Genomic DNA, 21,322 nt, shown 5'->3' on the forward strand with positions numbered 1-21,322 from the left:
AAAGGCGTGTAACTTCCAGCTTTGCTGCAAGTGTTTTTTAGACCAATTTAGTGCACATTTTATTTCTTCGAAAAGTGTTACTGTATTTTTCAATTTAAATTCAAATGATCCTTTCCCAGGTAACATTTCACTACATTGACGTGTATGCTCATGTATGTATCTCCTGTTGTTGAAGGATAGAAGCCTGATGTAAGATATTGTTTGCATTTAGCGGAGCAGGACATTTTGGCACCGCTGGTTTGGCGAGGTCCGATTGGCCACGGACGTTTCACCACAGGAGCCGATTTGGCCCGCACTCTTCGACGCGGCCGGTTCAGCGCAAGTTTATTAAAAACTGTTTTGAAATTGTAATTAAACAAAAATAATACATTTTGAATGATGGCTTTGCGAACCCCTGACCTGCAGGGTTGCAAGCCTGAGCTGTTAACCACAAGACCGTAGAGATCTTATTAATTTAATATGCAAGTTACTTAGATTAACCATAATGTATTCTGAATAACCCATGTCAATATAAGTAACTTGTGCATATGAAAACGATAACATCTCCATTAGCTCGTCGGTCTCGCAGCCCTGCAGGTAAGGGTTCGAAACAACATCTATACTCAATTTTTTAAATTTAATTAAAATACTTGTTCTTCCGCGCCGAAACATGGTAGCTCTAAAACCTCCCAAATTGGCCGCGCCAAAATGGGGTGTACCGTGCATTTAGAGGTACACCCCGTTTCGGCGCTGCCGGTTCGGCGCAGCCAGTTCGGCGACGGGATGTTTTGGCGCTGGGATGTTTTGGCGCGCCAGTCCTGCGCCGCACCACAACAGCGAAATGTGGCATGCACACCAGTGTTCAAACAGTAATAGAACATCAGTGGTACACCAACTTGAGCAAGACACGGAGGGGGTAGGGTTTGTACTTTTTGTCTTCATGGGCCCAACTGACTTTTGGGACAGGTGCTGTTTGGCCGGGGAATGTAAAATGTATTTGGCCTTGTTAAATGAGAAGGGCAAAATAGTGGTAGTGCATCGTAACAGACCTGCAGCAATTAAACTGTGCAATAGTGCATGTCTTTCCCAGCGCTTTCAGAGCTATGCACAACGTGTATAATGTTCCAGCAACACTGGAGTCCAGTGTGTTCAGCCAGTACGTGCATATGCTGGGAGGGTTATTTCCCCTGTAAAAATGCAGAGCGACAATTTCGCAGCCTCGGATGGATGTCTCATGGTTGCATAATAGCAATATTGTATTAGCATACGCAGTGCTGGTCACTGGGCCGGCTCTCGGCAGATCCGAGATCCGGCACCAGATGTGTAGCCGGATCTCGGGATCCGGCCAGAGTCAGCCACCCAAGCCTATGAACCGCGCTGTAATATAAAAAATAAAAAATAAAAAAATGACGAAAAAAGCACCCCCGACGGCAGCATTGCCGTTTACCGCCGGCTTTGGCACTGGCGTGTAATGCACAATGCTCACTACATGTACAACTGAAAGGAATCAGTTGTACATGTAGCGAGCACTGTGCATTGCACCAAAGCCGGCGGTAAAAGGCAATGCTGCCGTCGCGGGCGTTTTTATTTATTTCTTTTTAAAAAAAAGTATTTATTTGATCGGGCACTACCAACCCCGCCCCCTCTAGACCACGCCCCTTCTTGAACCACCTCCCCCAAACTCCTCCCCCACCCCGGCCCTTGTGGGATTCCCCACCACATTTTTTCCATTTCCACCACTGAGCATACGTATCTAAAAGGGCAAACGCCAGGCGTGGGACACTAGGACCATTGAATTCACAATTCCCTGCCTGCCTGCTGACACATTATACACTTTGTGCATAGCTCTGAAAGCACTTGTCATCTGTAGACATATTGGCTATGTCAAGGCTCTTTTTATGTGGACGTGTCGGCTACAATCGGGCTGGGGAAAAAAACCTTCCCACACCTCCCTCCTGAAGCCCTCCTCCAGCACTCGTGCAGGACATTTCAGTGCGGCCAGTTGGCTGCGCGACCGTGCCGAAATGTCCTGCTCCGGCATTTCGGTACACCCCGTTGCGGCGCCGCATTTACCGTCTTATTTATTTACTTTGAAGCAACAGTGCCACTCAGTGGTCAATATTAATAATGCTACCATTTACATGATATATATTGAAATGATTGTGGCACGGGATTTTTTATTTTAAAAACAGCATCTTCATAATGTTCTAGCTGCATTTTTGAATTTACAAAGTAGGACATTTTTTAACACAAGGTGAGTGTTTACCAGCATGCTATTTGTGTAGTGCTGGGAACATATCAGCACTTAATATTCTGAACACACAAAGCACTTAACAGGCACCCACAGGAGATGCCCAAAGCAAACTGCAACTCACATGGGAGGCGCTCCCGAAGAAGGGGGTACGGAGTAGTCCTAGAAAGGTCACGTGGTGCAGCAGTCCATGTTATGCCCGAGCCGCCCTCTGCACCTATGATGTGTGTATAGTGTGACCGTCGTATCTTCAAATAACTGCCTTTTCACCCTATCTACACGAGGCTCGCTGCCGATGTCCGACACGCTAGTGCCTCACACGAACAGATGGGGCGAAGGACACCACCTTTTAAAATGCAAAGCAATGCCATTTCAATAATATACCATTCCAGGCCGTATCTGTAGCAATACCACCCCTGCGTTTCAGCTTCACCAATCTGGAAATGGGAAACAGCCCAGGGGGCCCTGCCAGGACTGGAACTCGTGCAGAGCACCAAGAACGGAGGCGAGCCCTTAACTCACAGAGCCATCTCACTAGCCATGCCGTAACTTTACGAGCTTCGTGGTTCATTCTAGCTCTCTTTTTTCATGACTGTTTTCTCCTCTTCATATTTTTGCCTTCTGGAGACGTCCACGCTCGTTCTGCCTCCATTCATATACATTCTTATTGTTTACATTTTTGGGAGCACTAATTGCCACGTGGAGCAACAGAGGGATGCAGCTGAAAGGCAGCTCAGTGAGTTCGGCGTTTGCTGCGGAGGTCTGCGGCAGCTTGTGACAGGGCTGACTCCGCCTTTCATCCCTTTGAGGTTGCTACAGAAGTACCACTTGAGTTCGGTTACAGCAGCACCTGCTGCTTGTGGGGCAAGACAATGGAAGCCATGGCGGCAGTGTGCGCGTGGCATAAAACAAATATCATACATTTATATAAACAAATATAGTATGGCGTGTGCCCCTCCTCAGGGGGCATTGCTGGTAAACTGCAAGGTTGTATGCCATGGGTCCGTTGTGGGCAGCTGAGGACTGGCCTACAGGAAACTCTTGGGATTTCCTGGGGGGGGGGGGCCTGTATCATAGACCCCTTTTCTATGGAGAGCCGGGCTTTCTGCTCCTCTTCCCCCATCCTCCACATGCATTCCCCCTTCCTTCCATCTCTCCTCACCCCTCTTATCGCTTTGAAGTAAAGGACTTGTTATAAAGCTTCCAACATGTTATTCCTCTTTCTCTATTTAGAGCCATTTTTTTCAAATTTTCTTATGGGAGACCCCTCCCCCCAAACCCTACTTAAATGGGTCGGGCTTGCTCGCGCGCTGTTACATTGGGCCCCTTTGAAAAAGCTTTCCAGGGCCACTTTCAGTTCCCAGTCCACCCCTGACTGTGGGCTGAATCCATCAGGGTACTCTGGACCCTCATTATAAATATTCGCAAAACACATGCTTTCATGCAGTGGATTTGTACTGTGTGTACACTGATTATGTAACGACCTGTGCCCCTCTCTAGATGCTGGTCTACACTGTTCTACTTAACTGCATAAATGCAGCCAGGAGGTTCTAAAACATAATGATGTCAACAATGGCGGTATAAGCATAATTCACCTAAAAACATTTGACCTAAAACATTTGATCACATTTTTTGACCTTTTTTCTGGTAAAAATGTAATTAAATCTATATGGGTGTGGGTAAGGGTATAGATTAGGTTGAGAGGAAGTGGAGAGGTTGTGGAGGGTCTCCCCTGCCATTTTAGACCGAAAAAAGGTCAAATAAATTAAATCAAATGTGATTAGGTCAAATGTTTTGGGTAAAATAGACACAAGCCAAAAATGGCTGCACCTGAACTGTCTACACTATAATGTTCAGGAAACAAGAGCAGCAAATGTGTCTTCACTACAATCCTAGAGGCAAAAAGAGTAGCATGTTCACCATTGACTATGTTGCCTAGGGCTGATGGGAGTTGTAGTCTAAAACATTTGGGGCGCCAAATGTTGCAGGCACCTCTACACCCAAGTGCAGTGGAATTCAAACTGTGGGGCGCGCCGGTGCAGGGGGCCACGGGTGCATCCCTGGGGGGCCGTGAGAGCCCAGCAATAGAGGTTTAAAAGAAAATGTTTTTTGTTTTTTTTAGATTGGTAGAAATGGGCAGGGGGACTCACAAAGTTGTGCTAAAGCATGAAACTGTCTCAGGCACCAATGAAAAAGTGGCCCGCAGTTTTAAATGGATATTCATTCCTTTAGTCACAGACTATTTCAATAGTACCTAAGGGGGTGCTTTGTGTTAAAATGTAACTAAATTGTGATATTTAAAGAATATTTATTCAGCAACAATGCTCATAATTACTAGCTGCATAGTGAAGTAACTCATCAAACTGGCCCACATTGGCCAAAAAGGTGGTCCATTTTGACTGGCCCACACTAGCATTTTGCATTTTTGGTACATGCATTGCACTATTGCCCTATAGGCCAGTCCAAGCCTGGCGTCTCATCCATAATGGCGAGGGGGCGGCCACCCAGTGGCCCCTTCACCCATTATGGAGGAGCTAAGGAGCGAGCCCAGTGAAACAGTGAGCAGCTGCTTTTTCCAGCTGAGGGAGTGCTCCTGGGCTGGCTGAACTGTCAAAGGGAAACACTATTTCTCTTTGACAGTTGAGTACAGTATTGCATAGCTCATTGAAAATGCTGGCTGGGGCACTGCATGTCTGTATGTGCGAGGGGGAGCTCCTGCGCCTCCTCGTACATATGGACAGAGCAGCCTGGAGCAGGGCGTTTCAGCACCCACATGCAGGCACATGCAGAAGGTACATTTATGTTCTTTTTTAAAAAATTTAAACGTGTATGGATGCGTGTAGGCTTATGTTATGAGTGAGTGTAAGGTGATGGATGCTCGTGTGAATGATAGAGTGATTGCTGTATGAATGTGTGTGTGTGTGTGTGTGTTTGTTTTTGTCTGTTGAGCTGATTTTGGCAAGTGGTGGATAGAGGGGGGAAGGAGGGTTGTACAACAAACACATTTTAAAAATACCTAAATGCCTTTGTTGCACAATCCCCCTACCCACCTGCCAAAATCAGCTCTCCTTCTGAGGCGCTGTGGAGCCCAGGGGACAGGGATGGTATTTTTTTTACTGGATTTCTATCATAGATGTTCAGTCAAAAATACCATGCTCTCCCCCTTGGCCCCCCAGCGCCTTGCATACACACATAATCATGTTGATTGTCTTAGACCCAGTGGGGCCCAGGTGACAGGGATGGTATCTTTTTACTGGACATCTATCATAGATGTCCAGTAAAAAATGTCACGCCTGTCTCCTGGGCCTCCAGCACCAATTGCAAACTGTTCGGCTATTTACCCATTTTTGTTTTAAGTATGCTCTACAATGCAACATTTTAACCCATTATTTAGAGAAAAAAACCAAATCCCCCCTTGATTGGTTCGGGCTCCCTCACTACGCTCGGTCGCTATGACATTTTTGGGGGAAATGGCTATGCCCCCCACTTAAAAAATTCACCAGCCACCACTTGCCCTCAGACTGTGTTGGGAACGGGATGGGGGGGGGGCCCAGGGACTGTGGTGGGAGCAGGATGGGTGGGAACCATGGGATAGTGGTGGGAGCAGGGTGGGGAGAGCTCAGGGTATGTGAAGGGGTGGGGAGAGCCCAGGGACTGGGTAGGAGTGGGATGAGGGACCTCAGCGACTGTGATGGGAGCAGGTGACGGTGCGCAATACATACTGTCCATTTGGCATTTTTGGGGGGCCTGGCCTGCCCAGATTTTGCTCAGGGGAGCCCAGGCCAAAAAAGTTTGAAGACCACTGCCCCAATGCTGTAGGAAATGAAGTCGCAAGAGAGGTCTACAGCATCTATGGAAGTGACCGGTCATTATCAACTGTGGGGACATATTCCACCAATGGGATGCTAGAGACTTCTAACAGACAACGAGAGCAGAGCCCAGGTTCTTGATGTCACTAGAAACTCCAAAGTGGAATGCCCTAACGCCCATAGTCCAAAGATACCCATCTATGATTATATTTTTTGTTCGGCCCCCTTGTGTCTTCACCCTCTCCCCCCCCCCCCCCCCCCAACACACCCCTGTCCACAATATAACAATATACCAGATGAAATACCACTTTCCCTCTCCTCTCAACTCACACTATCCCACGAAGGGAAAGACATATCTGGCAGAGAAAATGCTGCACCCCCCTGCTGCAACCTCACAGGAGTTATGAATTCCATAATCCACAAGTATGACGTCACAGTAGGAGGATACAGCATTCAGAAATGGAATAGTAGCTTCCCATGAAACCCTTGCACAACAATTCTGTAGGAAACGCTACAAGCAACAAGTGCATCAGAGGGGTCTATACAATAATATCACAGCCACAGCACATGAGTGCACCCAAGAGGTTCTACACCAAATGCTATAGGAAATGAGTGCACCTGAGAGCTCCTACACCATAATGCTAAATGATATAAGGGCACGCAAGAGGTTCTACATCATAACGCTATAGAATAGAAGGGCATGAAAGCAGTTGCACTAGGAATTAAGGACACCCAAGAGATTATACAACATAATGCTTTAGGAAGTAAGTGCACCCCAGAGGTTCTACACCATGATGCTTTAGGAAATAAGTGTTCCCACAACGATCTCCACCATAATGCCAAAGGAAGTAAGTGCACCGAGAGGTTCTACACATAATACTATAGGAAATAATTGCACCAAGAGGTTCTACACCATTATGCTTTAGGAAATAAGTGCACCCAAGATATTATACACCATAATGCCCTAGGGAATACGAGTAACCAAGAGGTTATACACCATAATGCTTTAGGAAATAAATGCACCCACAAGGTTCTACACCATAATGCTTTATGAAATAAGTGCACCCGCGAGGTTCTACACCATAATGCTTTAGGAAATAAATGCACCCACAAGGTTCTACACCATAATGCTTTAGGAAATAAGTGCATCCAGAGGTTCTACACCATAATGCTTTAGGAAATAAGTGCACCCACAAGGTTCTACACCATAATGCTTTAGGAAATAAGTGCACCCACAAGGTTCTACACCATAATGCTTTAGGAAATAGGTGCACCCGCGAGGTTCTACACCATAATGCTATAGGAAATTAGTAAACCTGAGCCTTCTAAAATACAATCCTATAGATAACAGAGGCACCTGACATCTTCTGAACCATGCTGCAGTGTTGGGAGAACACAGAACTTTAATCAATGAGTCGCAGACTGAGCTTGTACTTTCCTGCGCCTCTGGCACATGCTTTGCGCTGAGGACATGTCCTGTGGCGGGTCACCCTCACCTGTGGATGAAGTGATTGTCCTCGAGGTATTTACTGCCACAGGCAATATCTCGCGCCATGTTTAGCAGGTCCAGCATCGTCAGGCTGGATGGCTTGAGCTGCGGCAGAAGGAGACACATTGCAAGAGAAGGGTGAGTGAGGAGATGGGGGACATGTGAAAGACAACGGTAACCAATGCAGATAACATTAATTGATCATGGGTAACAATGTACAAGTCTCTGCTTGATGAACAGACAAAGCCTACTTACTTGTCGAGGCCTCATAAAATAGAAACCTCTTTACATCTATGGCAGAGCGGGAAATAATTGGTGGTAACGGAATTACTGCCAATGTTCCTGCTCTGCCATACTACGAGTATGGCCCTGGAGTGGAGGATTTAGCTCCAGCATCGTGCCGAAAAATCCACGCAATTACGGCAGCGGAATTACCACTGTGGTAATTCCACCTAAAAAGCCCCATAGAGTCCCATGGACTCATAGAAAATGGGGATTTACACCACCACATTTAATCTGGCAGTAATTCCACCTGACGAAGTGGTGGTATCAGCAGTTTAGCTGGGCAATATTTTGGTGAATTTACCGCCCCAATGGCGCCTAATTTGTAATGAGACTTGTGGTGCTTCAGTGCATGAGATTAGAAGGTACAGTGCATCCATTCCTCATAGACACAGCCATGATTTACACCATAATGGTGTGTTTGGGGGCGTACCAAATGTTAATGTCTCCCCTTCCAAGTTAACGAGGGCGGTGCACTGTTACCACTCAGTATAGCCTACCAAATGTGCTATACGTGGCTATTAGCACATCACTCATGTTTACACAGCAAACAAAGGTGCCAGCCATGGAAATGGCCGCTGTGTGCTTTTAACGTAGTCTGTCCTTCATTTCCATGATAGCTGAATTCACAAATCTGGAGGATGGCAGGATTGGGAAAGTGCGTGCCACCAGAGGGGGTAGTGCAGGTAGAGAGTAGTGGCAGTGTAGGTAGAGGAGTGAGCGCAATGCTGTGGAGCTGGGACTAGGAACAGGGAAGATTAGTCTGGAGTATGTGAGGGCATGAACGACAACAGAAGACAGGAAAGCAGTGGTGAGACCTAAAGCTGGAGATCAGAGCAAACAGATGGTCTGTCCTGCCTCGGCCGGTTTCTGATTTATTTATATGTATTTACTTGTTGTTTCAATGCAGCAAAAGCATAAACATTTTTAAGCATTCAGCCACGTTACACCCATTAATACGTCTATAATTTTCACTGCGTGGAGCACAACGTGAAGTGTATGGAATTAGATTCTATGGATCGCGAAAGGTCCTACTCGGAATTGACCCACCTGCGTCATACAGGTAACTTGAGTTCCAGATGTTCCGGGCTGCTACACCTGTTTACTCTTGCGGGTTGCCTTTGCAGGAGATCTTTCAAGATCTTTCCTCAGTTTCCCGTCAATCGTTTCGGCTCTTAGGTCTTTAGGCAGATGGTTTCCAATGTTGGAGGCCAACACCACACAGTATCTCCACCCTTGACATCACCTTTTGCACTTGGCAGGTAAGAGTTTGCTTTCTCTGCTGATCGGAGGGATTGTGCAGGGCGGTGCACCTTAAGGAATGAGGGGAGATATTCTGGGCATGGGGAGTGTAGAGTGTAGTGGATGATGCAAAGTGAAATAAATGCAATCCTCCATTTTATCAGAAGCCTCTTCAGACTTTTGAGCTCTCGCTCTCTCTCTTTCGATTATTGCTGCCCAAGAATCATTCAGGCGTGCCATTCTGGATGAGATGGATTTGGCGTATCAATTATTTATTTATGCTTCGATAAAAGCTGTTGCAGCAGTAGAGATTAAGTAAAGAGAGTGCTCTTGTTAGCTCAATCATTTGGGCTTTTTCCGATGAGAAGGAGCTGGAAATCATCTTTCGGGCTCATTTCATTTATCTGTGGAGTGAAAGACATGTCTGGGTCAAGAATGGCTCGTAGTTGTGTTACCCTTCCACCTACAGTGGGAAGGGCACCCACTGACTCGAGTCAGGCCCTTTGAAAGGAAGAGCAGAAGTAGGACTGATGAGGCATAGATGGTTATTCGAAAAGCAGATTGACCAATCACAATCCACCTTTCTCGGGTGCGTTTGTGCCTTCACGCTCGCTGCGGTTGAAAAAAAAATGTAAACAAAAATGGCCACTGACATTAACATAGAAAAGGGTCTAGGTCCCTTTTCAAATGATGGTGGCCATTTTGGAACCTGTTTTCCATGGCCGCCGTCATCCGAAAAGGGACATAGCCCCTTTTCTATTTTTGAGGCGGCAGCCTTTTTTTTGTCATTTTTTTCCCATTCAATCCCGACAGCAAACTATGTGCATGCCGGTAAATCGCCCGGGCCTACAAAGCTGCAACTGGCGGGACCTTAAATCCCATGTCTGCCCCGCCGCCGGGGCGTATACGTTACATTATTGTTGCTGTTGATGATGATTAGCAATCATTCAATCATTTTCCACCTTTAGGCAGCTGGTGATTGTGAGGCCAGTGACCTTATTGGCTTCTAGACTGAAACTAATTTGGGAGTCGTCAATCGGGAGCTGGTTTGGTGAGGAGAATTCTATTCGGAGACTACGGAGTAAGAGTACGACGGTCACCACAGTGAGTAACTTTTTCTTACTCCTACATCCCATCCCCTTTCCTCCATACTAAAGGGTTGACATGGGCATTGAAAAGCCAAATGGAGAGAGTTGAGTTGGTTTGTAACATTCTTCTTTTGAGTGCGAAAAGAAGAGATCTTATGTCTCCGACTAGTCGCTCAATGATGAATGAGGACATCGTGCTCAAAGATTTTCCCTCCTTCCCTCAGCAGAGCTGAAATCTTCCAAGCAATTGGGCATGATCTACTGCTTCATGAGCCAATGAGAAATCCAAGCATTAGTGCTGTGGAAGGCCCGGAAAATGTAGGACCAGCTCTGTTAGAAGTACAGTAGTCTTGATGCTCCTTAAGGCGCTGAAATCTGATTGGTTATCATGGGATGAAGTCTGTTGCAGTCATGTTAAAAGGTAAAGGTTAATATAAGCATGTGTTGCCACTTTCCTGGGTATACATGTTAGGGAACCTGTTATCCACCTACCACTGAGCTGTCCAAAGGGGCCAGGAGTGATGAGACCTTTGGGCAACTGTATCCCGTAAAACTGATAGGAGCCTAAATCCATAAGAGGTAAAAAAAGAGAGAGGACCATATGGGCAACAAAAGAGATGTTTGTGTGAAAAGCAGAGAAAAACGAACCGAAAGGTTTGTAATGTGTACATATTGAAACATTGCAGAGAGCAGGTTAATACTCATTTGTATATGGGGACTGAACCACCAGCGTTAGCAGCAAAATTACAGGATGCAAATTAGCCGTCCCTGCTATGACTGCATAGCGCTGTAGCGCTAGCAGGCTAAAAACATATTTGAAAGGGCCATTGAAGTTTGGGACTTCAAGGTCAGAGGACATCTCAGAGGGTCATTTTTAAAAAGCCTGGGGGTGAAAATTTTACCCAATGGCTCACGCCAGGCCCAGATCTCCGCAATCTGTAATGCTAGGTTTGGGAGACTGAAGGCTCTGAGGAAGATTCTCCCTTTGCTTCCCCCAGCCAACAGACATCCACAATAACGTGATGACTGGATTATTGCAATGGCATTTACCTGGGACAGCCCAAGTATCAGATCCAGCCGATGCAGGTACTACAAAATTTGGTAGAGCGACTGGCACTTATGGTGCCTCGTCTCACCCCCTCACTAGCGCTTCTGAACCATTTTCACTGGTTGCCGGTGGCCGCCCGGATTGAATTTAAGATTCTTTGTGTCGTCCATCGGGCTGTGCACAACGCTGGTACCCATCATCTAAAAGCGAAACTAGAGTGGTGACTATAATGCTTCTAGCAATGCTTCCAAGTGTTTCCTCCATTTGACAGATCTGATGGTGGAGCTGAGAGTGCTCCGAGAGGTTCTTAGGGTTCCTTTAATTGGACCCAAGGGAAGAGTCACAGTGAATGTGTTGGCGCCTTTTCAACAAGTGCAAACCCGGGGCCTGGGCCTCTTGCAGCGCTTGTTGGCTCCAAGTCAAGAACCTTTAGAGTACAACAGGAATTTTTACGAATCACAAATGTGTAGTCATTGACCAACCATTGACTTCTTCAACGAATAAGCAATGTTAACGTCAAGTTGTTGAAACCGTAGCGCCTGAAAGATTACGGATCTAGAACATATTTTTGTTACACGCTGCATTCTCCTTCTCCATTCCCCAATCATCACCTCTTCAGCAACCATATATGAACACAAAGAGATGCCTTTCAAAAATATACTTCCACTTGAAAAAGCAATGGAGTCCTCAAATGTGGGCGCTCTACGCAGTATTCTCTGATAGTCTGGGATCGTTGGCGCATGTCTTGTGTACATACTAGGATGGGCAAAAGGCCGGAACAAGCTGGAAACCAGGGCGCTTTCCATTGACAGCAAGGACAGACCAAAGAGCTCCCCACAAATCTGGGTATGCGACTCATCAATTTACCGAACTGCACTCATGAATCCTGGTAGTTCTGAGGATTTCCCCTTAAGGTAGGGGTACAAGGATCCAATATAATGCGATTTCAGTTGTCAACCGCCCCGGCGCTAGGTAGCCACAGCGTTCAGCAGCCTTTCCTTATCTGGCTTATTTAATCCAATTTCATATCATTTTGATTGTTTTGTTTTTCATTGCACAAAGCCCAAATGGTTCTTATTTTTCAGTCCTTTATTTCTGAAGTCAATTTCTTCACATTCCACCTTATCACAAATACCTGTTAAGGGAAGACTGTTAGCTGGAAGTGACTTTACTGTCCAGCGCGCGGAGACGCTGTGAAAGATTTAAATCACTTTATTATTTTGTGTTCCACTTAGAAGGAATTCAGACAGACCACTATCCTTCCGGTATTTAGACATTTTAAACTGAGACAACACTGATCTGCATTATTCTTTCTTTGCTCTGCTGACTCCCCATATGTTGCTTGGGCTCTCTGTCTCTTTTAAGGGTCCTAGGAAGGGTGTGTCGGCTATTTTGTGACTTGACTTTCTCTGATTAAGCATCTTGCATATTTGCACTGGAATGGACTTTTTGTTTCAAACCATCATTCACCACAAGCCTCTTCAGCGCAAGAATACAACAATATTTGATTTAAAAGCACAATACAAGATATTAAAAGGACATAAATCACTTCAATTGATAAGAATCAATATACTCTGAAATTAATTAAAAGGGTTCCATGATAACAATAACAATCGATCAATACCAGTTCATGGACTTTAAAGTGCCAGGCTATTATGCAAGTCTATGCATGCAAAGAGGACGAGTATACTCGTCCTTGGCACTTGAGGGGTTAATAGTGTAGCTCATAATGGCATTTTTTGGCAGGTGCCAATGTGGAAATGTTTTAGATGTAATTAATTTGTATTGTTTGATGGATGTGTCCATCCGAATAAACATATTGATAGATTGAAAATAGCTTTTTTACCACTAGCTGTAATGGTGAATCTGTGTGGCGGTATTAACCCTTTGAGTACTTTCAGTTTCGTAGTGGACCCTTCAGTGTAGGTATGACTGAGAGTTGGGGGTCTCATTGCATTGTACCATCCAAAGCTTGCACGAGGTGGTTGTAGATTTCCGTATGGGCAGCCATATCGGAACCTTTCCTTATTTCCGTAGAGGCCGAACCGCCCAATAGACCATGACATCAAAGGGTGACTAGCAGCTATTTGCTAATAGATGACACGTGAGTAGCATTAAGTCAAACGCCTTTTCAGAAATGGCAAAATGTCATTGGATTTTTAGATTCGACCATTTTTGATTTGTACATTTTCCAATCTTGTTTAAGAGAGGATTAAAGATCCATATGGATCCATACTTGCCAACATGACCCATTCCAATCTGCAGGTGCTTATCCAGTTTTTTCTTTGCATTCTGTGACTTGTAAATCCATATGGATCCATACTTGCCAACACAACCCATTCCAATCTGCAGGAGCTTATCCAGTTTTTTCTTTGCATTCTGGGACTTGTAGATCCATATGGATCCATACTTGCCAACACAACCCATTCCAATCTGCAGGTGCTTACCCAGTTTTTTCTTTGCATTTTGGGACTTGTAGATCCATATGGATCCATACTTGCCAACATGACCCATTCCAATTTGCAGGTTCTTATCCAGTCCTGGTTTTTTCTTTGGATTCTGGGACCGGTAGGTCCATATGGTCCTCTGATTATCATTACATGGAGTAAAAATTACACATAGTGTTACGCTTCATTTCAACCCGACATGATGCGCTATATAAAGATGTCATATTATCACAGATGCACCACTTAAGTTTATTGAACTATATTGTGCACACTGTAATCTGAATTGGCTCTAGGCGCTATGGATGCAAGGGAAGGAAACGTGTTTGAAAGGGGAGGGAGGGGTTTGAATGGAAGCAAGCAGAACAGGGTGGAGAAAGAAATGTTAGAACAGGTGGATTTTCAGTTTGGATCTGAACAGTGAGGGGATGATGTCAGAGATGGCGCGAGTGAATTCCACAGTTGGGGTTCTAAGATAGACACGCATCTATTACTTTTGGAGTCAGAATTTGAACCAAGGGTAACCAGAAAGACAGACAGCAAGAAGGTTAGTAGGAATGCTTGTTGCAAAGAGGGGAAACTCATTCAATAGTCATTACTTATGTATTCATGCCAAAGTAGAACATATATGTGCACCAACGTGCGCTTACCACGCGAGGCCGATTCTGTCGGAGGAAGCTCTTCATGTCTCCACCAGCCATGAGCTCCAGCAGAATGAAGCGCGGCAGCGTCTGCAGGCTCACTCCGACGCAGCGGACAATGTTCTGGTGACTGAACTTACTGCCAACAACAAACAACAGATTGCATGAAATAAGTAATGGAATCAAGAGTGCAGGTGAGCAGCGTAATTCACAACAGCAAAGAAGCAAGGCCAGCGGAAGGACTTTGACGGCACGCAACATCTGCCGGCATGTGCGCGGCCGCCTGCAGGATCAGGCAGATTCAATTCTGAACTGCTGAGAAGGATGAGGTGGCGGCACAATTGCTACTTAATGTGATCAGACCAAGTAACTATTTTTACCTTTTCGAAATTGAGTCCACTTGGTGATCCTAAGTGCTCTTGAATGAGAAGGATACAACACATGGCCCGGAAACAAGCAACCTACAGCAAAGAAGTGTTGGTAGTCTCTGGACCAATTTTGCAGCCCTGACTGCATATTGCAGCTATTCCACCCCATATCAGGCTGGAGCAGCTCCTGTAAATGCAGTCCCGTTGGGGGGGTCATAGTTGATCATTCAACTATTGGCCACCCTATCCCTTATTTTTTCAAGTGTTCGGCCTACGTTCATTTCGTAGCTGAACGCTTTGCAGGATTGTACAACATTTGGCGCTCGAGGTGTTGTGGACTACACCTTTTAAAAGCCCTAGTCAGTATAGTCAATGGGGAGGGATCATGGGAGCTGTAGTGCAAAACATCTAGAGAGCTGAATGTTACATACTACTATTTTAGAGAGAGCAGGATAGTGCAGGAGGACAACTATGAAAAAGACCTACCGTCCATAGGGACGTGTGGCATATAGTGTCCGGTTGAAACGGGTTTCGTCTTGGTTGACATTGGGTGATCTAGCAGGCTCATCATTTGCAGCTGCTGTTCACAGAGAAGCATCCCGACATGCCACTATGACGGACCAATAGAAACCAAGGGTCATGGACCCGGAAATGCTGCGCACGCATCGTGCGCCAATTAAGTAAGTTCCCTGATAAGCACTCCGGTGTCCGGGTGATTTGTATTACGTGCTGCTGCCTCGCTAGGTCCTGCGTACCCCCACCTTCATCTGCAGCCTCACACACAGGTTGCTGAAGTGTGCCTGCTCCAACATGATAGGTGAAACAGCCATCTCACAAATACGAACAGAATCAAGCATCTACCTTTCAGAAGCTCTTCACCTTTGACCCTATGATTTTCTGGACTATAGAGGGCGTGTTGGCGGGTACCCTATACTGATGCCTGGTAGGTCTACGAGAGAAACAATTGTCTTTTATTTGGTTTTGGCTTTTAGGTGCCACTGTAAGGGCAAAGATATCTTTTACCCGAAGACCTGGACATAGGCCTAACTCAGCCTAAGGACATGAGAGGATCACTTTCGGAACCCTCATATGGCAAAGATATCTTTTACCCGAAGACCCGGACATAGGCCTAACTCAGCCTAAGGACATGAGAGGATCACTTTCGGAACCCTCATATGGCAAAGATATCTTTTACCCGAAGACCCGGACATAGGCCTAACTCAGCCTAAGGACATGAGAGGATTACTTTCGGAACCCTCATATGGCAAATATATCTTTTACCCAAAGACCAGGACATAGGCCTAACTCAGCCTAAGGACATGAGAGGATCACTTTCGGAACCCTCATATGGCAAAGATATCTTTTACCCGAAGACCCGGACATAGGCCTAACTCAGCCTAAGGACATGAGAGGATCACTTTCGGAACCCTAATATGGCAAAGATATCTTTTACCCGAAGACCCGGACATAGGCCTAACTCAACCTAAGGACATGAGTGGATCACTTTCGGAACCCTCACATGGCAAAGATATCTTTTACCCGAAGACCCGGACATTGGCCTAACTCAGCCTAAGGACATGAGAGGATCACTTTCAGAACCCTCATATGAATAGCAAATATTTCACATATTGAGATAATGTTTTTTATTTTGCCTATTTACAAATATGTCCTTGATCCAAAATTAGGACTTTCTGTTTTTCACCAAGCAAGTAATAGATACTCGGTGACTTCTGTTTACATTGAACGACACCTCAATTAAGGTGTGCAGTTGGGAATTGAACCACGTTACCTAATTGGCTCATTCTTTGTGTTTTGTTTTTTGTTTCTTTACAGTGTTCATGATCACACTTGATGTATGATGATTTAATTTGTTCCTTGCACCGATTGAGATTTCTCAGGGACACTTCTCTGTGATATTGTATTGTTATGTCAAACATTTTCCTTTGTTCTCAGCACATGTGAATTAAAATACCATATGATTTTGTAGTGTTTATTTGTTTATTAAATTGCTCCGTCTTGATACATGATAACTGCGGAACTCTTTACCGGGCATGTTTTCCCGCGAATAACTTCAACTGTCCACTGACATCTTTAAATAACCAGTCTGTATGATTCAAGACTTAATGTGATACCCGCAAAGCAAAGTGAGGTAATTTTTAGAACAAGCTGTACTTAATTTCTTCTCTACGGGTGGGATACACCTATATTAGCAGCCACTGTAAGGGCTGCTTATAAGCCAAAACTATTGGCGTGGAAAGTGAAGATAGGAGAGAGTAAATGTGATGTGAGGAGAGACACAGAATGCGGCTGTTGTTTGGCGTTTTATCCACCCATTGATAGCCAATTTCCATGCTAGCTCCTATGGCCATTGCAACGCACAGCCTGCCCACCCCCAAGAACAAACCATCCCCGCACCCACACCGGGATCTCTTTGAACTCCCTATGTCGTTTCATGGGGTTGCCAATAGGTTTTTTTCAGCATTCTTCTCAAAGTTAGTGGCTTTATTACAACTGTAAAATCAGCTCCTAGTGGAATAAAAATGTCTTAACCAAGTGTGCCTTCAGCCACATGATTTGAAAGCAACACAAACAGCATTCCAGGTATTGTCCCCAGAGAATATGACCCATCTCAAAGGTTTGCGACACAAATGGCTGTCGGGTCCTGCCCAGATTTCAGCATTTTGTCAGCGCAAAGATTATTTTGCCTGTGTAATTGTAAGGCAAGGCTTTTCAGCATGCAATTTCTCATCATTCTGTCCAGTGGCTATGAGCAGAGAATAATGAAATAGATTGGGACGGACGGAAGGCTAGCTCAGGGGCAACGCTCTGGTCTTGTAAACGAGACTACACTGAGCAGCACAGTTCGCTACCCTGTCTCTTTACTGCCCTTGGAGGCTGCAGTAGGGCATTAAGCACAATTATTTTTTTTGTTTTTGTTGTATTAGTGTTTTATTTTTTAAATAAAACATTTTACACAGTAAACCGTTGTGATGCAAATCTGATGAAATGTAGTGACCCGCTCACAGCAGCTTGGCTTGAAAATCCTGTTAGATGCTCTACGGCGAAGGCTTTGCCTGCCTGATCTGGAGGGGGCCGACTAGAGAGTAATTCACTAATCCTGAATCATTTTGGATGCTTCATCAAATGTACCCTTATTTATTTATTTGAATTCTTAATAACGCGCCAGATCGCCCGAATACCTTTACAATACCTTTCTTGAGAGGGTGCCCACGTGCCGCTGCCAGGGATTTGTGGAGTGCAATGGCATCCTTGGGGTCTTGGCCTCTGCAGGGGGCAGAATCAGCTCAAGGCGGCAGTCAGTGCTTCACATATTTAGAGAAAGGCCATGGGTAGCTCTATGTTGCGCCATTTTGGATTTTCCTGTCATACTCCGCCATGATGTCACAACCTTTAGGTGGGAGGGGTCCCTAGCTGTATCTGGGTAATGGCCTTAGGCTCTGCAATATTTCTAAACACTTCAACAACTCGATTCATCGCCTGTGCTTGGCTGTCAAAGGCACTTTGAAGCTAACACTGCCTTTAAATCATGACATTAGTCTTTAAAATGTTGACATTGACATTGATATTTTATTTGTATCGCGCTCGTACACAAGTGTTTCAGTGCGCGACGAGGCTAGGGAGGGGAATAAGGGAGAACAAAACAACGATCTTAATAGGCCCAGTGACATTGAGAACGCGCAAGTGCATGGGAGAGGGAAAGGGGAAAGTGCATACAAGAGGTGGGTGCGGGGGAAGTGGAACGTGCTGAGCAAAGGAATAAAAATAAAATGTTTGCAGGAAACCTGTCTGTTTTTGACGTCATTTCGAAGACTTGGGCTCATAATTGCAGCACAAATGCTTTTCAAAATGTATTTAATGATCATGATAAAGTACAGTCAAATAACACATCAATCCCTTTTAATGATTGATATATTTGTTTTTATCCATAATGGACACGTGCTACTTCTCCGTACGGACGCCATGGGATTGGGAAAGTGAGCAAATGCCCTCTGTATCAACATGGGTGTTAGATTTACAGCAAATGGCAAAATCAGAGAGGGTAATCTTAAGTAAGAATAAGAAAAGAAACCCGTATGAACACATTTGGGAAAGATTCTTGAATATGCATAAGTAAATATTTGTCTTAATAACTTTAAACTGTTTATCTGTTTGATGATTTAGTCACAAAAGATGCTAACGTGCTAATGTATATTCCATATAACATGATGTGAAGAAAACTGGAGTTGATATTTATTCATTTGAGTTTTCTTGTAAAAACTCCATAAAGATGTTAATGAAAAAAAAAATAAGGTCAACACCGCTATTACCAGAGAGAAGGAAAATAAGAGGATGTTTTGCAGCATGAATGCTTCTTTGTTGGCTTAGGCCCTCGTGTTAGCAAGTTGCGACGTTCCAGATGTTTTGGACTACGACTCCCATGATCCCTCACTATTGACAATGCTAGCTAGGGTTGATGGGAGATAGAGTAGAAATTATATGGTGTGCCAAAGGGTTGGAGACCCCTAGTTTAGGGTCTTCAGTGACAGAGAGTCATGCTTTTTGAGAGTATGACAGGTAATGTATATCGGTTGTACCATGGAAGAAATGATAGTTTACCTGATAATCAAGGCCTCCATGAGGAAGTCCATCTCGTCCTGTTCTGAGCTGATTTCAGGCAGCGTCTGCGCAAAGCATGGGAGGAGGAGACAGAAAGACTCTGTTATGGGGCAGAAATAAAAGATCTGTCAATCAACAATTTCAGAGGTCTGCAACCTGTAGCTCTCCATATGAGCTGGGCAACATCTCCAATGGTCCCTCACCATTGACTATCTTGTCTAGGCCTTGGCGGCGTTGTAGTCCAAAACATCTGGCGAGCCAAAGTTTGAAGACCCATCCATTATAATATCGCCAACGAATGAGAGAATGGTGTCTGAGATTCCTGGTGAGAATCATATATAATGTGCATTTAAATTCTCCAATGAGGCCAGTGAAACCGCACATACTCTATACCTCTTTCTTTCACTCTAGTACAGGGGCCTACAAACTAACTCTGTCTCTCCCAATGTTTTGGACTACAACTCTCTTCAATCCTAGCCAGCATAGTTAATGGAGCGGGATCATGGGTGTTGTAGTCCAAACATCCAAAGAGCTGTGGTTTGCAGATCCCCTGATCTAGAAGCTGAAAATACATCTTGGTTTCTTTTTAACATGTCCCTACACCTTTCCATTCACTGATACATACATGACATGGGTGCGCACATCTTTGGGCAATGGGTAGCAGTGTTGGCAGCAGCACACGCTTCTCTGCGCTGCCCTGCCAATGTGCCTCTGTCATCGATGGACCAGATTAACTGAGTATTTGGTATTTACCTTGAGCAGAGCACAGTTTCTCTGATCTACCTCCTACCCAACTTACTTGACTGTGGGCCATCCCACTAACCACTCCATTCCCAGCTTCTCTTATAGAACCAATAGCACCAATCGGGCATGCACACGTCCGCCGTTAAACTATATAAGACCCTATATAAGACTATATAGCATTTCATATGAGAAACCCAAAATATGGTAGTCATTGCTAGAGTAATAATGGTGATATTTGCATTTTTCCGATGATAATCAGCTCTTAACTAGACAGAGACCACCCTAGTCCTTTAGCAATGATGCTCCGTCTCAGCCTCCATGGGTCCGAAGTTCTTCGATAGATGCCCACGTGAATGTAGAGACTGCCTACCATGGCAGCTATGCCCGGCAGGATCAGACCTGTCGGGCGCAGCGGCCCTGGCAGGCAAACTTGTAATTTGCTGGTCCGGTAACAAGGGTGCCGATAAGCTTACCTGCATCCTTGTTTCCAGACCGGCGATGTCATAATGATGCCCATTGACACTGCGCATAGACCACTGACCCATCCACTGGCCCCTTCCATTGGGTGATGATCAAGGTCAGGCGCCAACTCATAACAGCACAATCACTGAAAGACTAAAAGCTGATCTATCAGTAAGTTGCAGTCACCTGGTTCAGGTCAAACAGACCTTGGAAAAGTCTGATAGCGAGAACCTGTTGCTGATATGAAAAGCCAGAAAAAGAAGACACTGGAGTGATGCAAATGTGTACTGCAATTATAAGCACACACTAGAGCAGGGGCCCGCAACCTTTTGCTCTCCAGATGGTTTGAACTACAAAACCCATTAGTCACTGCAAGTACAGTCTATGGTGACGGATCATGGGAGTGAAAGTCCATAACATCTGGAGAGCTAAAGGCCGCAACACCCTACGCTAGAGTGCTGCAGTAGGGAACCCCAATATTAAGCAGGCACTGAAGTGATGCAATGTGAGCCACAATTACAAGCAAACATCTGAGGGATGCAATTGCAAACTGCAATTACAGGCAGACACTAGAGAAGGGGTCTGCAGCTTCCTCCAGATGCTTTGGACTGCAACTCCCTTCAGCCCTACCCAGCACAGGCAATGCTCGGGGATCATGGGAGTCAGAGTTCAGAAGATCTGGAGAGCCTCAGGTTGCAGAGCCCTGCACTAGAGGGATGTATACGGAGACGCTGGAGTGATGACATTGTGAACTGCGATTTTAAGCAGACACTAGAGGGACGCATTTATGAACTGCAATTAAAAGCAGACCTTGGAGTGATGCAGTTGCGATCCACAATCATAAGCACGCGCTAGAGT

General features: G+C 45.2%; 1 protein-coding gene across 1 annotated transcript in view; it reads right to left on the reverse strand.

Moving 5' to 3' along the window:
* Positions 1-21,322, reverse strand: part of LTK (leukocyte receptor tyrosine kinase) — a 621,554-nt gene that overhangs the window by 35,354 nt on the left and 564,878 nt on the right. Inside the window, exons 22-24 of the mRNA XM_069638785.1 lie at positions 19,259-19,323; positions 14,283-14,412; positions 7,536-7,633 (exon numbers count right to left, since the gene is read on the reverse strand). Of these exons, the coding sequence (XP_069494886.1) occupies positions 7,536-7,633; positions 14,283-14,412; positions 19,259-19,323 (293 nt within the window). The remainder of the gene's footprint in view (positions 1-7,535; positions 7,634-14,282; positions 14,413-19,258; positions 19,324-21,322) is intronic.

This window comes from Ambystoma mexicanum, chromosome 14 (genome assembly GCF_040938575.1).
Source record: "Ambystoma mexicanum isolate Mex_15411 chromosome 14, UKY_AmexF1_1, whole genome shotgun sequence".
NCBI classification, from domain to species: Eukaryota; Metazoa; Chordata; class Amphibia; order Caudata; family Ambystomatidae; genus Ambystoma; species Ambystoma mexicanum.